At 44.4% G+C, this 19,963-nt stretch overlaps 1 protein-coding gene across 4 annotated transcripts; it reads left to right on the top strand.

The window, feature by feature from the left end:
* Positions 1-7,033: 7,033 nt before the first annotated feature.
* On the top strand, positions 7,034-17,123 carry CLN5 (CLN5 intracellular trafficking protein). 4 transcript variants are annotated; one of them, XR_010607709.1, is made up of 6 exons: positions 7,034-7,174; positions 9,095-9,260; positions 10,367-10,592; positions 13,754-14,984; positions 15,699-15,829; positions 16,852-17,123. XR_010607709.1 is itself a non-coding variant. In XM_065653506.1 (4 exons), exons 1-4 carry the CDS (start codon positions 7,056-7,058, stop codon positions 14,263-14,265), a joined length of 1,023 nt encoding a protein of 340 aa, XP_065509578.1. In that variant the 5' UTR covers positions 7,034-7,055; the 3' UTR covers positions 14,266-15,146. The 4 variants fall into 4 exon arrangements, 1 of the variants encoding a protein (XP_065509578.1); XR_010607710.1 differs by having other exon boundaries at positions 15,699-16,916; positions 16,992-17,123; XR_010607708.1 differs by having other exon boundaries at positions 15,699-17,123.
* The last annotated feature ends 2,840 nt before the right edge of the window (positions 17,124-19,963 follow it).

Raw genomic sequence — 19,963 nt, 5'->3', positions numbered from 1 at the left:
GAGGTCCCTTCCAGTCCTTAACATTCTGTGATTCTGTGTGCTCTCCCCTCCTGCCTACAAAATGTAGGTGGGGACGAAAAACACGGCAAAAAAAAAAAAAAGCTCCTAATTTCCTTTCGAAGTGGGACGGGCCGTATTTTAGGCCTGATTTGTTTTCTGGCGTGCTTACTGCGGCAGAGCAGTGATGCAGAGAAGGTGCTGCTCGGTGGCCCCTGCGATGTTGTCACACATCTGTATTTCTGCAACTCGCCTTAAAGTTGCTCTGCTGCCAGTAGGACCTTGCGAAGGCTCGGCAGGGTACGTGAGAAGAAACTTCTTCTCAGTGAGGGTGCCAGAGCACTGGAACAGGCTGCCCAGGGAGGTTGTGGAGTCTCCTTCTCTGGAGACATTCAAAACCCGCCTGGACGCCTTCCTGTGTAACCTCATCTGGGTGTTCCTGCTCCGGCAGGGGGATTGGACTAGATGACCTTTTGAGGTCCCTTCCAATCCCTGACATTCTGTGATTCTGTGACTATAATGGTGTAATGAATATAGTGCTTTGAAAGACAAAAAAAGAGTGGCATTTGAGTAGAGGCCAGCAGTACTGCTGGGTCCCCGTGCTGTTTGTTTCAACTCGTCAGACACACATACCCCTTTTGGCTCCCATAACCTTGTATTGGCCTCTCGGGAGTGACCACATTTCACCAGGAAAACCAAAGACGTTATTTGGAAAACCAAAACTACCTTCTAGCACCTACTCCCAGCTTATTTGTTAAGGCATCACCCTCAAGAACCAAAGGTCTTCCTTGAGGCAAGGCAGAAGTTCATGCCTAGTCTTTTCTTTAGGACAGAGCACACGAATGCCACACAGAAGACCAGATGTACTTAATTTTAGCAAGGTCCCTTAGCTCTTTAGTCCTTCATTTTTCATCAACTGCTTCTTTTATAAAGTAAGAACCTTGGCCTTACTAATGAAAATCTACACTTTTAGTGGAACAGAAGGATGAAAGGGTAGATCTTCCAGAAAAATGAGAGTGTCTTCCAAAAATTTGGAGTATAGGAATTCTGCAGGGGACACAACAGTGCACAGGCTGGGAAGAGCAAAAATGGCATATGAAAGCAAAGTCTCTTGCTGCAGCAGAATGCATTCAGCTGTATACTGCAAGGTGAGGAGTCTGTGTGGGATGATGTATAGGGAGATTCTTCAACAGAAAAGGGCCAGGATAGGGAAACTCCCTACATAAGAGCAGACTGCTGCCTGCTGGGCAATGCTTTGCTCCAAATAAATGCAGGGCTACAGCAATAATTCCACCACAGCCCATACTCCACCTCCCAACATCGAGCAGGACTGCAGTGCAGCTTCAACTCAGAAAGTCCTTGATTGCCTGACCACCTAATCCACAACCATATGGAAGAAGATCCTTCTCAACTCAAAACACTGGTGGAATTAGAGCTCTGTACAGCACCAAACACCTTATTCTCCAGGCTAAGCAGGACCCCAGAGAAATTCCAGTGGAGCCATCTCAACCCAGAGAAATATGAAATATGTTTGGTGGGAGCGGAGTGGCAGTTCAACGTGCTTTCTGGCACGGGACTCCCTGGGCTCAGCTGCAGGAAAACAGAAAGTTTGATTAGGTTTGGGGATAGGGGAGACGAGAGTCTCCAGAGCTGCAATCCTCCCCACACCTGAGAGGTAGGAAGGGGCTGCTGTGTGGATGGAGTTTAAGTTCAATGCATGTTTGGAGATACGAATGGGTTCCCAAACTCTCCTGTGTGTTAGGGCCAGGGTTAACATTATAGCTGGGGAACTGAGTGCCTTCAGAGCTGGAATTCTCTGCTCCTTTCTGTCCTGACTTACTGACGCCTTCCTGGATGGACCCTGGACCTGAATTGTTGGTAGCCTCATCTCCAGTATTGTTTCTGGCCCTGCCTCTTGAGTGCCTCACATTAGAGGTAGCCTTTTTTCATGGATGGATCTTGGACTCGATTGTGATATGATGTTCCCATTCTACTCAGGTCCCGCTTGTCACACCCCTGTTCCAGCTCCATAACTGCCCTGGCTCTGTGCCATGGTCTAGCTCTAACTTGCTCATGCCATGTCCCTTTCCCAGCTCTCCGACCCTGTGATGGTCCTCTGTGTCTGTCTTAGATCCATGTTTTCATCCCAGCTCATGGCATGTCCCTGCCCTGGCTCTGCATCACCATGCAACAGCACGTGATGACTACTCTCTGGCCTGAGGCCACAGCAACAAATAACAACAAAAGCATTTCACAAGCAGTACAGTTCTGCAGACAGATCGTTGTAAGGTGTGAGGACTCACCTTGATGGGAGAAGAAACTACTGCCAGGGCCCTGAGTGCATTAATAGCCCTTAATTACCTTGGCCAGCCTCAGCTGGGGCCTCCACCCACACTCCCTCTGGCCACTCACCCATGGGCTCCATGTAAACTTAGGCCTGGACATCCAGACATGGCCTGAGCTGTGCTGTTGGTGTATGTGTCCAGTCCTGTCTCTTGTTGTCCAGACATACAGGCTGGTCTTCCTGCACAGACTGTGAGCCTCTGCCACAGGAAGCTTCATCTTCAGTCCTGCCTCCTGGATGGACGTTGGATGCATAGGTAGTCCTGTCTCTTGGCTGGACCCTGGGCTTGACTCTACCTTGCTGTGTCTGGGGCTGCTGGTGGACCCAGCCTACATACCTATTCCCACTCAGAAACTTCAGGACTACATTGTGGTCATTGAGGTCACTGCCCTTGCCTGCACCATGGTCGCCTCTGCTTCTGGCTTGTCCTCCATGCAAAGCAGCCCTACTCCTGCTGTTCCCTGACACCCCTAGAGCTAAGCATAAATGACAAAAGTTGTTATCTGACTTCAGATAAACATGTATTTGAAGTGGGAAAGAGGATTCGCTGCTCTGCTATGTGGCAGCATCCCCAGGAAAGCAGTGGGGAGCCCCTGCTAAGCTGTCTCAGCAGAGCTGTTTGGGAGAGCCCAGGCAGGAGCAGTTTCTGACTTTCTTCACAGTTCTTATCAGACCTTGAGCAACCAGCTACACAATGTGAAGGGGAGAGCACGCCCTGGGCCTTGACATCCTGTGTCCTTCAGGCTTCAACTTGTTGAATTACATTTCTGCCCTGGACCCCAACGCTGTTCTTACTGCTCAGGATTTAAGAAAGATGTTTTCTCTACTGGAAATCGTGCTCTGAAGGCCCTTAGTTGCCTAACAACAGATTTTCAGATTAGCTTAAATTTGCCTTGGATGGCTCTTTGTATTTCACAGACTGCATCCAGTTGACTCATCAATTCACTTATCCCTATGCTGCAGCACATCCCAGAGAGTCTCTCTCAGCTGAAAACTTGTGATGAACTTCATCTGCATCCTTGTCCTGAGCACAGCCCTCATCTTGGCCCTCAGGGTTGAGGAGGACACCTGGGGGAACCCTTAGCCTTACCTTACACAGTCAAAAGGCCCAGCTATTCTCTTTTCCCATAGAAAAAGACATGGCCTTCTCCCACCCCAGTGCACAGTTCAGTTTGCATCTCAGGCTACGTAGCAGAGTAGAGGTGCAGAGGAGTCCTGTATCTGGCTCCTTTTCTCAAGACTTCTCTCACACCCCTCAAAGGTGGGGAGGGTGGACCTCACGTTGATGAACTCCTGTCTTTCAGACTGGCTTCAATGTGACTTCAGGTACTGTGTGTATTTCTTAGTGTGCATCCAGCTGACTCGATAGCTAACATATACCAGGGTAAGTATAAAAAAAACCTGTGAGCAGTAAAACTGCTGGCTGTGTAGTTTTGTCTACTGTCATCTATATATATAATCATAACTTACTTTGGCAGATGTGCAGTTGAGGGTGTAACCACCAGCCAGAGAAGCCCATTTTCATGAGACAGGAGCTGTTACTTCAGGTTCAACAGCCTCTTTGCTGTGACTGTTACAGTGTGATGACTCATACAGATGTTCAGAACCAAACTAGCTGTTCAAAAGCACGACTTTTGGCTGCAGCAGTAGGATTTGTTTTCCCCTTTCTCTCTGTTCCTTCCATCCTGTCACTCTCAAGGGCAGAGCTGGAGAAGACACTGTTCTATAATGGGAAATCACCAAGAGTCTTCTTCATTGTTTCAGGAAATTGTTCCGTTTTCACTAATCAAAAGAAAATGCTTCGAGAAGTAAGAAAAATTTAGGAATCCTGTCAACTCCGGAAGTTGATCTTTGTAGCCATTCTCAAGCTTGCTAGTGGACAAAGATGTAGATCAGCTCTGTGGGTTTATAAATGGCAGTTTGACATGTTTCTGGATAGTAAACGAGACAGCTGCTGAGTCAGAAATTGCTGATGTGAGCTTTTTAGCTCAAGCATGTTTATTCACAAATGTATTAGTTATTTATTTTCTATGTTAAAATACAGTTCACCAGAAAACTTTGATTGTGCGAGAAGAAAAAAAGAGTACTGTGCTGCAAAAGTTTCCCACAGGATGCAATGAAGTGAGATATATAAATGCTACTAAAATGAAAAAAATAAACAAAAACAAAAACAAAACAGTATGCCATATTAGTGATTTTACCTGAAACCTTCAGCAACCACAGCAGTGCCTGAATAGTCTTAGTAGTCCAAACTGCAAACGTATGCTGAGCCAGGGCTAAGAACCAGTCCATACAGTATTTCTAGTTTGGCTAATGAGTAGCTATGGCACCTTCATTATGTCATTTCACTTCCCTGCATCCCAGTTTCATAGAAGGGATAAATTATCCTTCCCTTATTTCAGAAAGTATTTCTGGAGTTACACGTCAAATTCTCTAAAACTAGGAATTACGGCCATATTCCGCACAAACATGTATCTTTTTGAACAGATGAAAGAGCTGGCATTCTGTACTACCCTTATGAGTAATAGCACATTTTATTTTATAAAGAATAAAATCAGAGCTTTACTTTAAAGCAGACACAAATAACATGCATGAGATTGAAATGATATATGGAAATATAGGTAAGTATAGATTATGTATACATGCATGAAAATAATGTATAGTGCTGAATGGCATGGATTTTAAAGATAGGTGTTACAGAATCAGGCAGCAATGAAGTGAGATACAGAAATGTTGCTGAAATTAAGATTTTAATAGCTGCACCATCTTACGGTTTTCGGAACACTTTTAGTATCTCCAGCATTACTGAAACTGATATTCAGCAGCCTATCCTGCATTTTTATGTAAGGCGCAGGGTTTTCCACCTCCAATTTTGTTCGAATATAGTCTAGCGCGGTGCTGACTAGAGAACTGATTGTTCTTTAGGGGCTCATATGCAGTAAGCAGGGATATTTCTCTGCTGCCTGATAGTCAAAAGTCCACAGCACAGTTATTTACCCAGTGAATAGCACACACCAGCGCTTTCACTGCTGATGCCAACTACCAAACTTAGCCTCCTGGACTCCGATGCCAGCATAGCTGGTTTTGAACTCCACAGAGCTGGAAAAAGCTGTGTTTACTGCAGGGCTGCTGGCAGCAAACCTGTCCTCACTGTTTATCTTAGCCGGAGTTCATTTTAAAGATAGTGCTTGCTATCGTTGTAAAAACAAGAGAATAAACTCCTATATAATCACTGTAATGTAAGTTACAACCTGAATAAGTGTTCTGAAATAGGTGATGGGTATACAAAGTTAGCCTGAAGCCCTGAATGGCTTCAGACAAGACCTCTGGGCAGCCAGAAGAGGCTCAGGGCTGTGCGGTTTATCACAGCAGTTTGGTGAGGCCTCATCTTATGGGTACAAACTGGAACACAGGAGGTTCCACTTAAATATGAGAAGAAACTTCTTCACAGTGAGGGTAACAGAACACTGGAACAGGGAGGTTGTGGAGTCTCCTTCTCTGGAGACATTCAAAACCCGCCTGGACGCCTTCCTGTGTAACCTCATCTGAGTGTTCCTGCTCCAGCAGAGGGATTGGACTAGATGATCTTCCGAGGTCCCTTCCAATCCCTGACATTCTGTGATTCTGTGATTCTGTGATCTCATCGTGCTGGGTCCAGGCCCAGAGGTCATCCCTCGTGGTAGATTCTGGTTGTAAGGATGGGCGTTTGATGTGTGTTTTAGATCAGCTCCAAAGCAATGCTTGAAACAACATACCACGCTGTTAAGTAGTACATTAGCTAAATGACAAGAATGCATAGTCATCCGGATCTCCAGAAAACTGAAATTGTAGTTCAATCAAGTTCGGCCCAGAAGGCCAATTGTATCCTGGGCTGCATCAAAAGGAACGTGACCAGCAGGTCAAGGGAGGGGGTTCTGCCCCTTTTCTCTGCTCTGGTGAGACCCCACCTGGAGTCCTGCGTCCAGCTCTGGAGCCCTCAAGACAGCAAAGACATGGGCCTGTTGGAGAGGGGCCAGAGGAGGCCACCAAGATGGTCAGAGGGCTGGAACACCTCTGCTGTGGGGACAGGCTGAGAGAGATGGGGTTGTTCAGCCTGGAGAAGAGAAGGCTCCGTGAAGACCTTATTGCGGTCTTTCGGTATCTAAAAGGGCCTGTAAGAAAGATGGGGACAGACTTTTTAACAGGGCCTGTTGCGATAGGACAAGGGGTAATGGTTTTAAACTCAGGGGAGATTCAGACTAGACATGAGGAAGAAATTTTTTACACTGAGGGTGGTGAAACACTGGTCCACGTTGCCCAGAGAGGTGGGAGATGCCCCATCCCTGGAGACATTCCAGGCCAGGCTGGACGGGGCTCTGAGCAACCTGGTCTAGTTGAAGATGTCCCTGCTCATTGCAGGGGCGTTAGACTAGGTGACCTTTGAAGGTCCCTTCCAACCCAAACTGTTCTATGATTCCAAGAGACGTTTTTAAGGGGTGGTTCAACACACGGTTGGTTTTCCTCTAGAGAAGGAAAACAACCTGCGTTGGGTCCCGTAGCGCGCCGTCACCCTCCCGTCCCACGCCCTGCCGCCCGGGCCCTCCGCGGGCACCACCGGCCGCCCCGGGCCGGGTGGGCGGGCGCGGGGGCGGCTCCTTCCCGCCCAGCCTCCCGCCGCTCTGCCGCCTGCCGGCACCGCCGCGGCCCGGCCCGCAGCCCTGCAGGCCGCGCCGCCATGGGCGCCGCCCGCCACTGCCGCCGGCTGCTGCTGCTGCTGTCGCTGCTGCTGGCGGCGGCTTGGGGGGCATGTTTCTCGGAGGGGCTCCGCTCCCGGCGCTGGCCGGTGCCCTACAGGTGAGTGAGGCGGGGACGGGGCCCGGCGGCCGGGGCGGGGGGTCAGGCACGGCCCTGCGGCTGCCTGCCCCCGCTCGCCTCCTCGGCCCGTCAGCTTCCCGTTTGCTTTGTTTATGTAATTTTTAGACTATAAAGGTCGTGAATAGTTTCCCCTTTTTAATCACGGGGGTATTTTTCGTCTGTTTAGCTCACAGGTATAAGGGAACGGCTGTCGCGTCCCTGGCTCGGAGCCGCGCTCGGCCTGTCAGCAGCGGGACCGCCGCCCCCGGGCTCTCTGCCCTTGCTTCAAAAATGCTCCTGTAATTCCTGTTTTAGCCGCAAGTTGCGATGAGGAAGTCAGGCTATTATTTTATTTATTTATTTAATTTTTAAATTTGACTTTACTTCATGTTCACGGTAAATGACATCGTATAAAATCCGGTTCGCTGCTCCGGAGCTGCCTTGGCTCTAGGAGGAGGCCTGGGGTGCTGCTGGGGAACGCAGGACAGTGCTCGTTACCGCATTTTATTGAAGCAAGTGGCTCCGGCTTTGGCTATGCTGAGGAAATAAGGCTCTTCAGGAGAAGTGTTACGCTTCTGTGTGTATTTTGTGTGGCCTTGCTGTTTGTGAAGTGAGGCGTTGTAGTTTGAACTGCTCTCTAATGCACGCCTGAAGTTTTGCAAGCCTGTTGGGTAATTTCTGGCACTTCAGTTTGTATCGGGTGATGCCTGAAGGAGCTGATCTTGCAGTCACAAGGCACTGGGGCTATCTGGCAAGTTCAGGAGTTGAAAGGCTGGGTCTTGAGATGGTCAAACTTGGAGTACAAGCCTGTCAGTGTGAGACACTCAGAACTGTGGTATTTTAATGTTTTTTAACATGCTTGCTTGTTACCTTCTTGTCAGATGCAAAGTGCAGTGGGAGAGGAAGTTGAAAATTTGAGGTGTGCAGTCTAAAACCAAGACTTAAATGAGTGGCTGGCGTAAGTCTTTGTTTTCTAGCCCTCTGTTCTTTTTCCAGCCGTATTTTGTTACTATTATTGTTTTTTTCCCCTGAATAAAATGAAGGCAGACATGCTTGGAGAAGAAGTCCACAGGGAAGATCAGTGGTGTCTCAGCAGGGCTAATGGCCTTGCTATGGCTCAGAAAGTCTCATGTCCTTGACTCATCTCATGGCTGGGGTATTTGTGCCATTCAGTAGCCCTGGGCGACTGAGTGTGTTAGACTCTCAGGCTGTGGCCTGGGCAAGCTGTGTGCTCCAGTCTGTCTTGGTAACAGGAATATAGGAACCTTGTTTGAAGTGAAATACAGCAAGTGAATTTGAAAGCAATTGGGAAAGGAAGACTTATCAGAAAGGGGTTTTTTTTGCTGTTTGTATATAGTGTGATATGTAACCAGATTCGGTCTTTAGTTCTTGAGATTTAATAGGAATGATGAATGGAAACAGTGATGGTAGGTTCTTAGAGTTCTTTATCTAAATTAGCATAAAGGAATAGAATATTTATTTCTGATATTGGCAAAATTCTAAAGTAAAAATAGCTCTATCTGGGGAGCTCTTACTATAGGGTAGTTTCCCAGAGCAAACTGGTCAGTCCCTGGGTAGACAAACTGTTAGGAGAATGTTTTTGAGGCAGATCTCAAACCATCCTTTATGTGTCGCTACTTTGTGAGTATGTCACCCTTTGTAATCTGCATCATGTCCACTCCTTAGCTACCAGCACTGTGTACAACATGATTTGCATTCACAAGTCTTAAGTCCTGTTTCTGCAGACATGCACCTCAGCAGCCTTATGAACTTGTGTGCTCCAAGTGTTGCAGTGTCTGGATCACAAAATCTGTCTTTGGGGGTAGCTGTGTGCTTGGGCTTTCCCACTCAGGCCCTTGGGAAGCCGTGACACAGTTACTTCAGCCGTGACATTCTGTGTGCTTTTCTTTCTCAACACAGGCGCTTTGATTACCGCCCAAAACCTGATCCATACTGCCAAGCTCGTTACACCTTCTGTCCCACTGGCTCTGCCATTCCAGTTATGAAAGAGGAGGATGTCATTGAAGTATATCGATTACAGACTCCAGTATGGGAGTTCAAATATGGGGACCTACTAGGACATTTGGTAAGGTGATGTTTTTGTTTAACAAAGTTACAGTGGCAAATCCAGCTGAATTCAACTGCAAGTGTCAAGAGTGGGAGCTGTAAGGTTGGGATATACTTGTATGGAAGAGTATTGGAGCACACAGGCTAGGCTATCTATAGGAAAGATACCCAAAGATCAGTGAGTTTCAAACAGAATTCAACTCAGCTAAAGAAAAGAGCGTGACTGATACTGTCGCTGGGTTTGCATGTGTTCCCCCACAGAGCTGCGTATTGAGAATGTTTTGTATACACACATACCATTACATTTTGGGTGTCTTTTTTTCTGTGCTAGCACTGCATCAGGAAAATACATTTATCTGTCGCTTTATGTCAGATGAAATGCTTGCTTAGTGGACAGCTATAGTATCAATAGCTTGTCAGAATGGCTGGTTGCTTTTATGGTTCTGTCTTGGGTGTTGTGATCAGTATTTAATTAAAGTCTGAATTCATGGAGTCATGCAAATATGAAAAAAATCACAGCTTTGATGACATTTATAGCTTTAGCAGTAGCATAATTCAGCTTCAAAGCATGATCCCTAACAAATAAAGAAATACTAGTGAACATGAAATAGCAACATCAAAACCAGGCACGCAGGGTCATAAATGGAAATAGCTTCAAATTTCATTATATTAGTTGTTAAACTAAACTTGAATTTATGTATTTACAGCTTCTAAAATAAATGTTAATCTCATTCCTTTTGTGACTTTCATTTGTAACATCTGTTTTTGGTAGCTCTGTTCTGCTCTTTATTTCTTTCGTACCCTCGTGAGGTTAAGGATTCAAAAGTAAGCTTGAGTTTTGATGATGAGCTCCCACTGAGCATCTGCCTCCAAATAACGAATTTACAATAGATGGATAGACAAGCACTGAGACAGTGTGTCTCTGTAGTAAAAGTATATGCGTGATACAGTCTAGTATGTTGTGCATCGATGCTACTGAATCCAAGATGTTATAGGAACCCTTTCCCCACTTCTCATCCTGTTACACTACAGCTCCCAAGCATCTTAGCTTCTGTACAGGTCAAGCTGGAGTTGGTTTTATGTTAAAATTTTGGCTTTTGGGGCTTTTTTTGTTTGCTTTTCCAGAAAATTATGCATGATGCTGTGGGTTTCAAGAGCTCTCTAACGGGCAAAAACTACACGATGGAGTGGTATGAGCTCTTCCAGCTTGGGAACTGCACATTTCCACATCTCCGGCCTGGCATGGACGCACCATTCTGGTGTAACCAGGGAGCTGCCTGCTTTTATGAAGGAATAGATGATGCGCACTGGAAGGAAAATGGAACTTTAGTTCTCATGACCACAATATCAGGTAGATCTCAGATGCTTTGGATGGTGCTAATATAGTAGAATATTGAGTCAGCCTTGTCTTCATGTAAAGCAGCATCTTTTAATTTATGTTTTGTAGGTTATTCGCAATATTAGTCACCAATGCTAATTTCAAACTGAAATGCTACTTTTATACAAAAAGTGGTATGAGGTTGCTGCCTTTTGAACAACTCACACCGAAGGGTTGTTAAATGAGAATCATTTGGTGTTGCTGTACAAAAACACTTGAGTCTCTTGAGTGTAAAAATAGCAAAACAGCTGATATAGAACCATTATGGACTCTTTTCACATGGCTTCACCAAAACAAAGCCTTCTATTGTGAGGTAGCAGATGACTGACTGCTGAGATAGAAAATCTGGTGAAAATGTGTACATTACTGAGCAAACAAATAGGGCATATTTAGAAATAGTCTCAAAAAAAGAAACCCTTAATTTCCATCTGTCTCATTATGGGTCATAAAAACTGTGCAAATGTCCTCAGTAATAGGTCTCTGTCATATGTTGTAGAACAAAACCAGAATTTAGACCTCTACAGACATCAATGATCACCAAAATAGCTTCCTGGTATATAATGAACCCGCAAATTCTAAAATAAAAAGGTCATTTAAATAAATCTGGGTGGTTACTGTAGTCATACAGTGAATGACTTACAAGCAAAGTTCCCTGAAGAGCTGGAGAGTTGCATTTTGTGTGAACAAAACCACGTATTCTCCTAAATTAGCACAGTGTACAGGGCCCAGCGGAGAGTCAGATTACAGCCAGTGTGGTGCTTTATGTTTGCCCACTTCTACCTTTAGCAGCTTTACTGGACTCAGTCTCTAGATCCAGCGGTGCTAGGAAATTCTAGGCTGTTCTTTAAACAGTGAAATACGCGGAGCTGCTTTCCTGTGAGTTTGTAGCTCATGGCCGAAGTCCTTGATGCCCAATATAGTTGGATTCTTTCGTATGAATACCAAGTTAAATATTTTTTTTCATACAGTTGTGAAACTTGTAATGCTTCCTGCCCATGTGGGTTATGTGATGCCTTAGAAGGGTACGGTTATGCTGGTGTCTTGTGGAGGTGATGTTACGGTCCTCCTTGTTTCTCTTGCTTCACGTTTCCACGAAACTTTTAGGAAGGTAGCATCTCTGAGAGTTTTGAATTGTCTGAATTTGACTAGGAGTCTGAGAGTTACTGTGGAAGGGGGTGAGTGGATGCAAGCACAGATGGACAGCAGCATCATGAGCCAAACTTGCTACCTTCAGAGAGCAGGCAAAAAGCATCCCATCTCTTGGGAGAGGGCTTCAACATCTGGACTGTTTTTGTGAGATCCTGAGGAGCTGTTTGTCAGCGGTGTCAGAGACCACACTGAAGCATTCTCATTTTCTTTTAAAGCCCATCAGCCAGGTTAATGTTACTTAGGGGTATGATTATTTTCTGGAAATAGGGCAGGAATATCCAAAGTCTGTTTTTTGACTGTTCAGGCATCTTCCAACAGATCATAATGGAGCCATGCATTAACCTGTTATATCTTTGTTTAATTTAAGAGGTTAGGGCCAGAACGTCATACTAAGTCCATCTTGGTCTTGTTAGGAGAGGTGAATCCTTTTCAATAACATGCCTTGCAGAATACACACTAGAAAGCTAATCTGGTAGGAATTAGAGATGATAGAAGGGAGTTTCAAGCCCATGTACAGTGTATAGTAAGTACAGTTCTTGATACAGATTAAATGACTTGGTGTTTGATTAAAGTAATGGGCAATTAAAAAAGAAAGTATCCAACACTTTCACTAAACAGAATTATGTGTACTTTGAAGCCCAAAAGCTCTCAAGTGTGGAGTGAAGAGCAGTTACAATGGGGTGGCCTAGAAGGTGAAAGTGCAGAGCTCTAGTTACTCCAAGGTAGTAGCTTTGCACACATCATACCTTAGGGTAAGCGTGAGATGTATTTACTCTGTGATGAAGAGTAGACCCATCAGTCTGACCTTTGCATCTTGGTTTGGAGGGAGATGTGTGTGGCATGCAGTGCTCTGCATTGGCCTGCTGGAACACAACATTGCAGTGAACTCAGACGTGATGCGAGAGGCTGGTTGTTGTGTGCAGGGTGGTGTTGGTGACACAGTTCTGTGCGATGGCTATCACCTCGGTCTCTTGACCTTGCAACAGTCCTGCCTATCTTTCAGCAGGTACCAAGCACAGTTACTGTACCCCCAGCAGTGACACTTGCAGCTGAAGAGAGGTCGTGGCTTGGAACACTGTTGTGATTGCAAGCTGTCATCTGACTGCATCTTCTGATTTATCGCACAAAAAGAATCTGCAAAATTTGGCCGTGCTGTGAGTGTGAGGTGCTAGAGGGATCTGAGTCATAGATGGTTGTACTCTGTGCCCTGACTGAGGAAAGGGAGGGAGGGAAGGGCTAGGCTGAGGTGCAGTGCTGGGACTACGGGAAAAACAAAAGGAAAATTAACCCTGTGCTTCAGCTCAGTTTTGGGGAGGCAGATGCATCACATGTAAGGAGCCACTGGAGGGATGAGCTGAGTTAGAGGTGTCTCACTCATTCCAGTTGTGAAATCATCAAACCACTCCAAACATATTCTAACCAAAAAAATGTTCCACAAGGTGTTTAAGTTTACTGGTTTTCACATCCAACTCATATAATTTGGCTTAGTTCAACTTTGCTGACTGAGGAGCTACTAAAACAGCAGGATGTCTCAGTCTAAGGTTACATAGTCTTCTGTTGTGGAAAGATAAAACTTCTGCCCTGAATTGCTGAATTTAGTTAAAACTTGAGGAACTGCAGAAACACCTTTTGCACTGGTGAGCACATTGTCAACATCTCTTGTAGACTGTACTACCTGCCATGTTTGTCTATGTGGATAAAACAAAATGAGAATTGTTGTGGTTCCCTGATGTTTGGATGTTCTGGCACAGTAGCAGAAAATAGGGCAGAAAAGGGAAATAGAATTTAAATAACTTAGATGTAAATGTAGTTTATTTAGTGGGGTATCACTTCTCCCTCCAATGTGAGCCTTTTGTCTTTGTATGGCTAGCTAAGTTCTAGGTAAACTTTTGCAGGGGAGGGAGGCGAACCTTGAAATAGATGGAAAATATTTTGAGTCATATTTATTACCTTGTTTCTGTAATACTTATTTTTATTTCTTACAGGAACCATGTTTAATGAAATGGCAAAATGGGTAAAATATGACAATGAGACCGGGATTTACTATGAGACCTGGAAAGTTCAAGCAAGTCCTGACAACCAGTCAACAGTATGGTTTGACTCTTACGAATGCTCTAAATTTATACAGAGGACATACCAGAAGCTGGCTGACTTAGGAGCTGTATTTAGGAAGATACAAGCAAACTATACCAGCATAATTTTATTCAGTGGAGAACCTGTTTATTTGGGAAATGAAACATCTATTTTTGGATCTCGAGGAAACAAGACATTGGCAGGAGCTATAAGAGACTTTTACTATCCATTCAAACCTCACCGGACAGTTGGAGAGTTTTTTGTGGATCTTTTAAGAATAATTGATCGTGTCATCTTGAATGGCCAGTTTTACCTCTTCTACAACTTGGAATACTGGTTTTTACCTATGAAGTACCCTTATCTCAAAATAATTTATGAAGAGGTCCCTTTACCTGTTGGAAGCAAAACATCCTTTGATGTGTAATTGCTTACTAAAGAGCCAAACTTGCCCTTATGCCAGGATATCCTAAAGGATTTTGGAGCGCAACCATGAAGGTATTTAAGTGTTGTATGTTTCACTGCTGACTGTCAAAGTGGTGTTGGGAAGGCTTTGCCAGACCACATGAAAGACAACGCCTTTTTTTTCTTAGTACTTGTGTAATATGTTCATGGACACTAAAGCATCTCTGCTTCTGTGTAACCATGGACACCTGCTGCCTGGCTGATGTGGCTCCTATTGGTTCAACTCTACCAGATAGCACCTGGCCACCAACAGAGATGGGACACAAGTCTTACAAGGACCTTCTGGTCTGACCAACTCAACTAATCCATGTGTTGGAGCTAACAAACCTGAGTGCCTAGATGTGTCATTTCCCACAACATGTGCCATAGTTCGGTGTTTCTGTATTTCTTTTGTTTGTCCACCTGGAAACTATGAGCTGCTTTCTGGTTCATGAAGCAGGTGTGCAGCAGGGTGGGAAGGGACAGTGAATCTCTTAGAAGATGGCAGGAGGGGTATCTTGTCACCACTTTGCTTCCTTCACCTGCACTGTAAACACAATACAGATGGCTCTTCCTAAGATTTGTGTTGGAGTTTTCCAGCACAGAAAGAAGGCAAACAGCCTGTTTTGATTTCAACGTTGATGCATAACTGAAGTGTTCTAGCAGTCTCCTGTCTTAAAGTCTACTTGAGGCTTCAGTTAGGTCAGTTGCATAGAAGTAATGTTTATATTCCTTTTATACTTCTTTAAAAAGTATGGAATCCTTAAAATGAAAGCAGCAATGAACTTTGTGGTGTGTCACAGTCATGATTAAAAATAAGCAAGTGTCATGGATTTGCCTATAAAAAGTATGTGCAGCCTCTTACTGGCAGTGATGCTGTGGTGTCCTTGGGTCCTGTTCCTCGTTATGCCTAGAACAGCTTAGCAGCTCGTGCCCTCTAAACCCAGCTGACCAAAGCCAAGGGCAACACTGGCTTTCTGGAGAGCAACAAGGAGCCTGTACGCACAAAAAATACACCTGCAGCAGCATAATCATCTCTGAGTGTACACTGCTTGCCTTGTTTCTCTAAATCAGTTGCAGAATGAGTAGCACTCCTGCAGAGGTTATTACTGCATCATGGCCAGGTAGTTAGTAACACAGGAACCCAGCGCTACAGTTTGATTTGGCTTGAGCTGAATTAATAGTCTGCTCCAACCAAAGAGGGGAGTACACAGTGATTTGATTCAAATCATAAAAATGGCAGAAAATTTAGCTTGTGTTAAAAAAGTCACTAATTAGTTGAATTGTATTGTCACATAAACGGGATGAGCATGAGAGCTTGATTGAGAGGAATGAGGTGATGAGCACACCTCTGTTCTGCAGGGGAAAGCTACTAATTAGTTCTACTCTTATGTGAAACTTCATCTTCTACCTCAGCTTGAAAGATTCTTTGCAGCCAAAGTCACAAGCCTGCACTTCAACCAGCAGAGCTTCAGATGACCCACCAAGAAGGTTATGCAGGAGGCGCTAGGGAAGATAAAGGGGAGCCACAAGCCTGTCTACGGAAGGTGTGTTCTTGTCAATGCATGTTTTTATGACTTTGAACCCCTCAGTAATTGTGAGCTCACATTTATCCTTTCAGGAAAAAACTTCAACCTCAGAAACAGTGTCCCAAGCTCTGAAGGGAAAATAGCATCATGGAACCAAGCTGGTAGAAGCCCCAAAAGCAGCTTCTCTAGCATTTGCTAAAAAGCATTGTAGCATTGATGCAGCTAAGGAGACCTTTTGGACCCTGAAGCAGATGCCACGTTGGGGAGGGTTGTGCTCTCTCCTAGTCAGTAAGAGTCTCTGCTCAGCCTGACAGTGCTGTTCCTTCACTGGACAGCACCACTTGATCTTCGTACAGGACCTAGGGAGCTGAGACACCAAAGTAATTCTTTTCCCCAAATAGTTGAGGTATGTGAAAGCCCCGGAGAGCTGAAAATGGCAAATCTTGAAATACACAGGTAACAGTAGCTGAGTCCTGCATATCAAAGCTGCCTTGTGCAGCTCCTAACAAAGAGATGGGTGTTTGTGGACTGGTAATATCTAGAGAAATTATACAATGACAACTTGATATAGCTGAGTGGTTACAAGAAGTAAAAACCTTCATTTTAAAAAAAGTTGATCAGAACCAATTGATGTCTATATGAAAAAAGTGATAGCTTTTCATGGCTGTGGTCAAATGTAATGTCTTCTGTCAGTACAAGTTTATATCCCTGACTTTTTGTAACTAGATAATGGCCCCTCTCACTTTCCCAATTTAACCTGTGCAATCTACTTAATTTTGCATGTTTTACTCTAATACTCCGGATGGTATAGGGAGCCGCTTCAAGGGGAACAAGTTACATCCCGGCATGTATTAGTTGCAAATTAGAGGAGGTAAATTTCAGGCAACAAAAAAAAGATTAACTGAAAAACGGAACAGTTATTTGTCAAGTCCACTGCATCCCTTCCAGTCAGAAGCAGAAAGCAGCAAGTATTTAAGACAAAATCCGTGAGTATATCCAGCAATAGATCATACTGATGATCATTTGATTCCTTTATGCAGCCACGTGTGTATACAAACCTGCGTCTTGCTCTGAAAGGAAGAGGAACCCTATCTTCAGTATTAAGGTACAAAGTATCAATGTAGTAGTTGTTTTTTAACTTAACAGTTCCTTCTGAGGCCAGTATTTATTCCTTCCATAGGCACAACATTTGAAGAGAGGAATCTTCACTTTCTTTGATTTTCTCAATTTGCGTGTTCTAAGGTTCTGAACAAGGAGCCAACTGTTCAGACTGAACGCACAGCCAGACGGAAATAAACTCCACCAGCACCAACTGCCTTTCTGTAAGAGGTGTTGTTGAAGTTGACTAATTGTCACACTGAAAATATTAATAGTTTCACTAACATTTAGATAACAGCGAGTGCAGTGCTCTCTTGTAGGCAGAATCCAGAATCCCTGAACTAGGCCTCTAGAGACAGATCCAAAGTAACACCGAGGTGATGCGTAGGCTACTTCTGGGAAGTTTAGACAAGCCCAGAATAGATCCATAAAGATGACACTTTTGTCACTTAAAAAGCAAGTGTTAGCAACATCTAACTGGAGAAGGCTTCTGCTCTTCCACTTATGATGGAGTCTAAATTGTAAATCTAAAGCATAAACCCTCCCCCCCCATTAGCTGCTGATTGCAAATTCGCAAAATTATATAGTGAAAATAGACTTCACCAGCCATCATGTTTTCAGCCCAGGGAGAACTGATAGAACTAAAATCATTGAGTCATAGAATGTCCTGAATCGGAAGGGACCCACAAGGATCATCGAGTCCAACTCCTGTCCCTGCATGTGACAACCCCACAGTTCACACCATGTGTCTGAGGGTGTTGTCCAGTCTCTTCTTGAACACTGTCAGGCTTGGGGCCGTGACACCTCCCTGGGGAGTCTGTTCCAGTGCTCCACCACCCTCTGGGTGAAGTGAAGAACCTTTTCCTGATGTCCAACCTAAACCTCACCTGGCACATCTTCCTGACATTCCCTTGGTTTCTGTCATTGGTCACCAGAGAGATTAGCACCTGCCCCTCCTCCTCCCCTTGGGCAGCCATGAGGTCTCCTCTCAGTCTCCTCCAGGCTGAGCAAACCAAGTGACTTCAGCTGTTCCTCATACAGCTTCCCCTCCAAACCCTTCACCAACTTTGTGGCCCTCTTCTGGACACTCCCCAGTAGCTTTGTATCCTTTTTATCCTGTGGCACCCAGAACTGCACACAGTGCTCCAGGTGAGGCTGCAAAAGAATTATTATCTCCAATGTCATGTCACAGTTCAGTTTAGTATTAATGGTAGACTCAGTCATTTGGGTTCTGTGATTAAAAGCTATTACGATGACTGAGACTCCTGTAAGGAATTTTCCAATTGATACCATGCCATCTAAAGTAATATAAAAAAATGGCTATTAAACAGGGAGCATCATCTCCTGGAACAGTCTAACTTGGAGGGCTCAGCTCATGTCACCACTAAGATTCAAGATCCTGTGAAGGGCTCGATGCTGCAGGCCATGGGAGAAGGGACTGTTGTAAAGCCTTCCTCCTTCCTGCTGCATCCAGGCTGTTCCAGAGTGCAGAGAAAAGCTTTTGGGTGCCCCAGCCTTCGAGGGGAAAAAGGAGCCAGCCAACAGGTAGGTCTAACAGGACTTCCAACCCAGATGCTCTGTTAATATCAGAGATTTCAGCTACAGAATTAGGAAATCAACCATTTTCCTCCTTTCCCCCCTTCCAGCCTTTGTTTGGGGGAGGGTTCAGGGATGGCACTTTCTCTCTTAAATCTTGCTCCTTGGGGATAAAGCAGCAAACCTGGTATGCTACATCCACCAAAGTTCTTGCCTTACTAATGTTTAAATCAGGTTTTGACATCCAGGCTGCCCTCTCGCCAGTTTGTTGACTGAAGTTTAGATTACACAGTTCTTTATGTTCTATCCATACAAGACGATACAACATAAAAAGTACAATACAAGGAATCACAAGAATATTTACTCACATAACAAACAATGACAGCTGATCTTTGTGCAGGATTGTGCTAAAATGGGAAACTATGAGTTTTCTGTCATGCTGCAAGACTGGAAGGAACAGGTATTTTCCTCTGAAAGGTCCAAAACTGTCACAGTTTCTCAGCATCTTGCAAGGAAATGCCATCTTATAAAAGCTGAGGTGGAGGACAGAGCAGAAAGCACACCACAGTCTCTCTTTCAAAGCACATGAACTACAACCACCAGTAAGAAAGAAGAAAAACCCAACAAAAACAATGAACAGACGAAGGTTAATCTAAGGCTAATTGTGGTTTCACTGTCCTAGTTTTGATACTATTAAAGTTCAGTCAGATCTCCAATGAACTAGTTTGTACAGTACCTGCATTTTAGAAAAATTAATTTACAGTTTGTAGTCTGAAGTTCTGAGTCCATTTAAGATTTCACAGATTTCCTCATTAAATCAATGCTCCAGTTTTAGGTACAGCAGCAGCACCACTTAACTCTTGCCATTCCGTGTGCAACCAACTAGACCAGCCAAAGATCAAGACAGATCTCTCTGAAGTAGCATAACAAAGTTTAGGTTGTAGTCGGGCCTACTCCAAATATAGAGGCCCAGATGAAGCCAGCTTTACATTCACAGGAAATTAACTTGGTGCACATCAAACCGCAATTGAAAAGATACAGCTAATTTATACCTATGTAGTTAGATCAGTTTGTACATTATTAGTGAAAGTTTCTGCCTAAAAATCCCTCAAAAAAAACCCCACTTAAACAAGTTTGTAGCTTTAGGTAAATCGCAGGAAACTAGAGAGTTAAACAGCTGCTCTTAAATTACTCAACTTTCCACTTTTGATACAATCTCTTATTGTAAACTTGCACAGCTGGCCAGGATTACCCCAGCTGTTCAGCATCAACAGCTTTCAGGAGTAATTTTATATCCAAATACAGAAGTGAGGTAGCACTTGTGTTCAGAGATAAGACTTACCACTGCACACAACTCCTACCCAAAACTGTGTTATCTTCTTCTGAAAACAACAAGAAATAAAGGTGAACCCAGTGAACATTATTTTATACAGCTATAAGACACCTGTGTTTCACAGTATCACAGAATGTTAGGGATTGGAAGGGACCTCGAAAGATCATCTAGTCCAATCCTCCTGC

Source organism: Caloenas nicobarica, chromosome 1 (assembly GCF_036013445.1).
Source record: "Caloenas nicobarica isolate bCalNic1 chromosome 1, bCalNic1.hap1, whole genome shotgun sequence".
NCBI lineage: Eukaryota > Metazoa > Chordata > Aves > Columbiformes > Columbidae > Caloenas > Caloenas nicobarica.
This window is presented reverse-complemented; position numbering and strand designations above follow the sequence as displayed.

What these genes read in the sequence shown, in the direction of transcription:
- CLN5 (XM_065653506.1), top strand. Translation starts at nt 7,056, where the DNA reads ATGGGCGCCGCCCGCCACTGCCGCCGGCTGCTGCTGCTGCTGTCGCTG. An exon ending in CGCTGGCCGGTGCCCTACAG is followed by an intron (nt 7,175 to 9,094) that starts GTGAGTGAGGCG and finishes TTCTCAACACAG; the next exon opens with GCGCTTTGATTACCGCCCAA. An exon ending in GGGACCTACTAGGACATTTG is followed by an intron (nt 9,261 to 10,366) that starts GTAAGGTGATGT and finishes TTGCTTTTCCAG; the next exon opens with AAAATTATGCATGATGCTGT.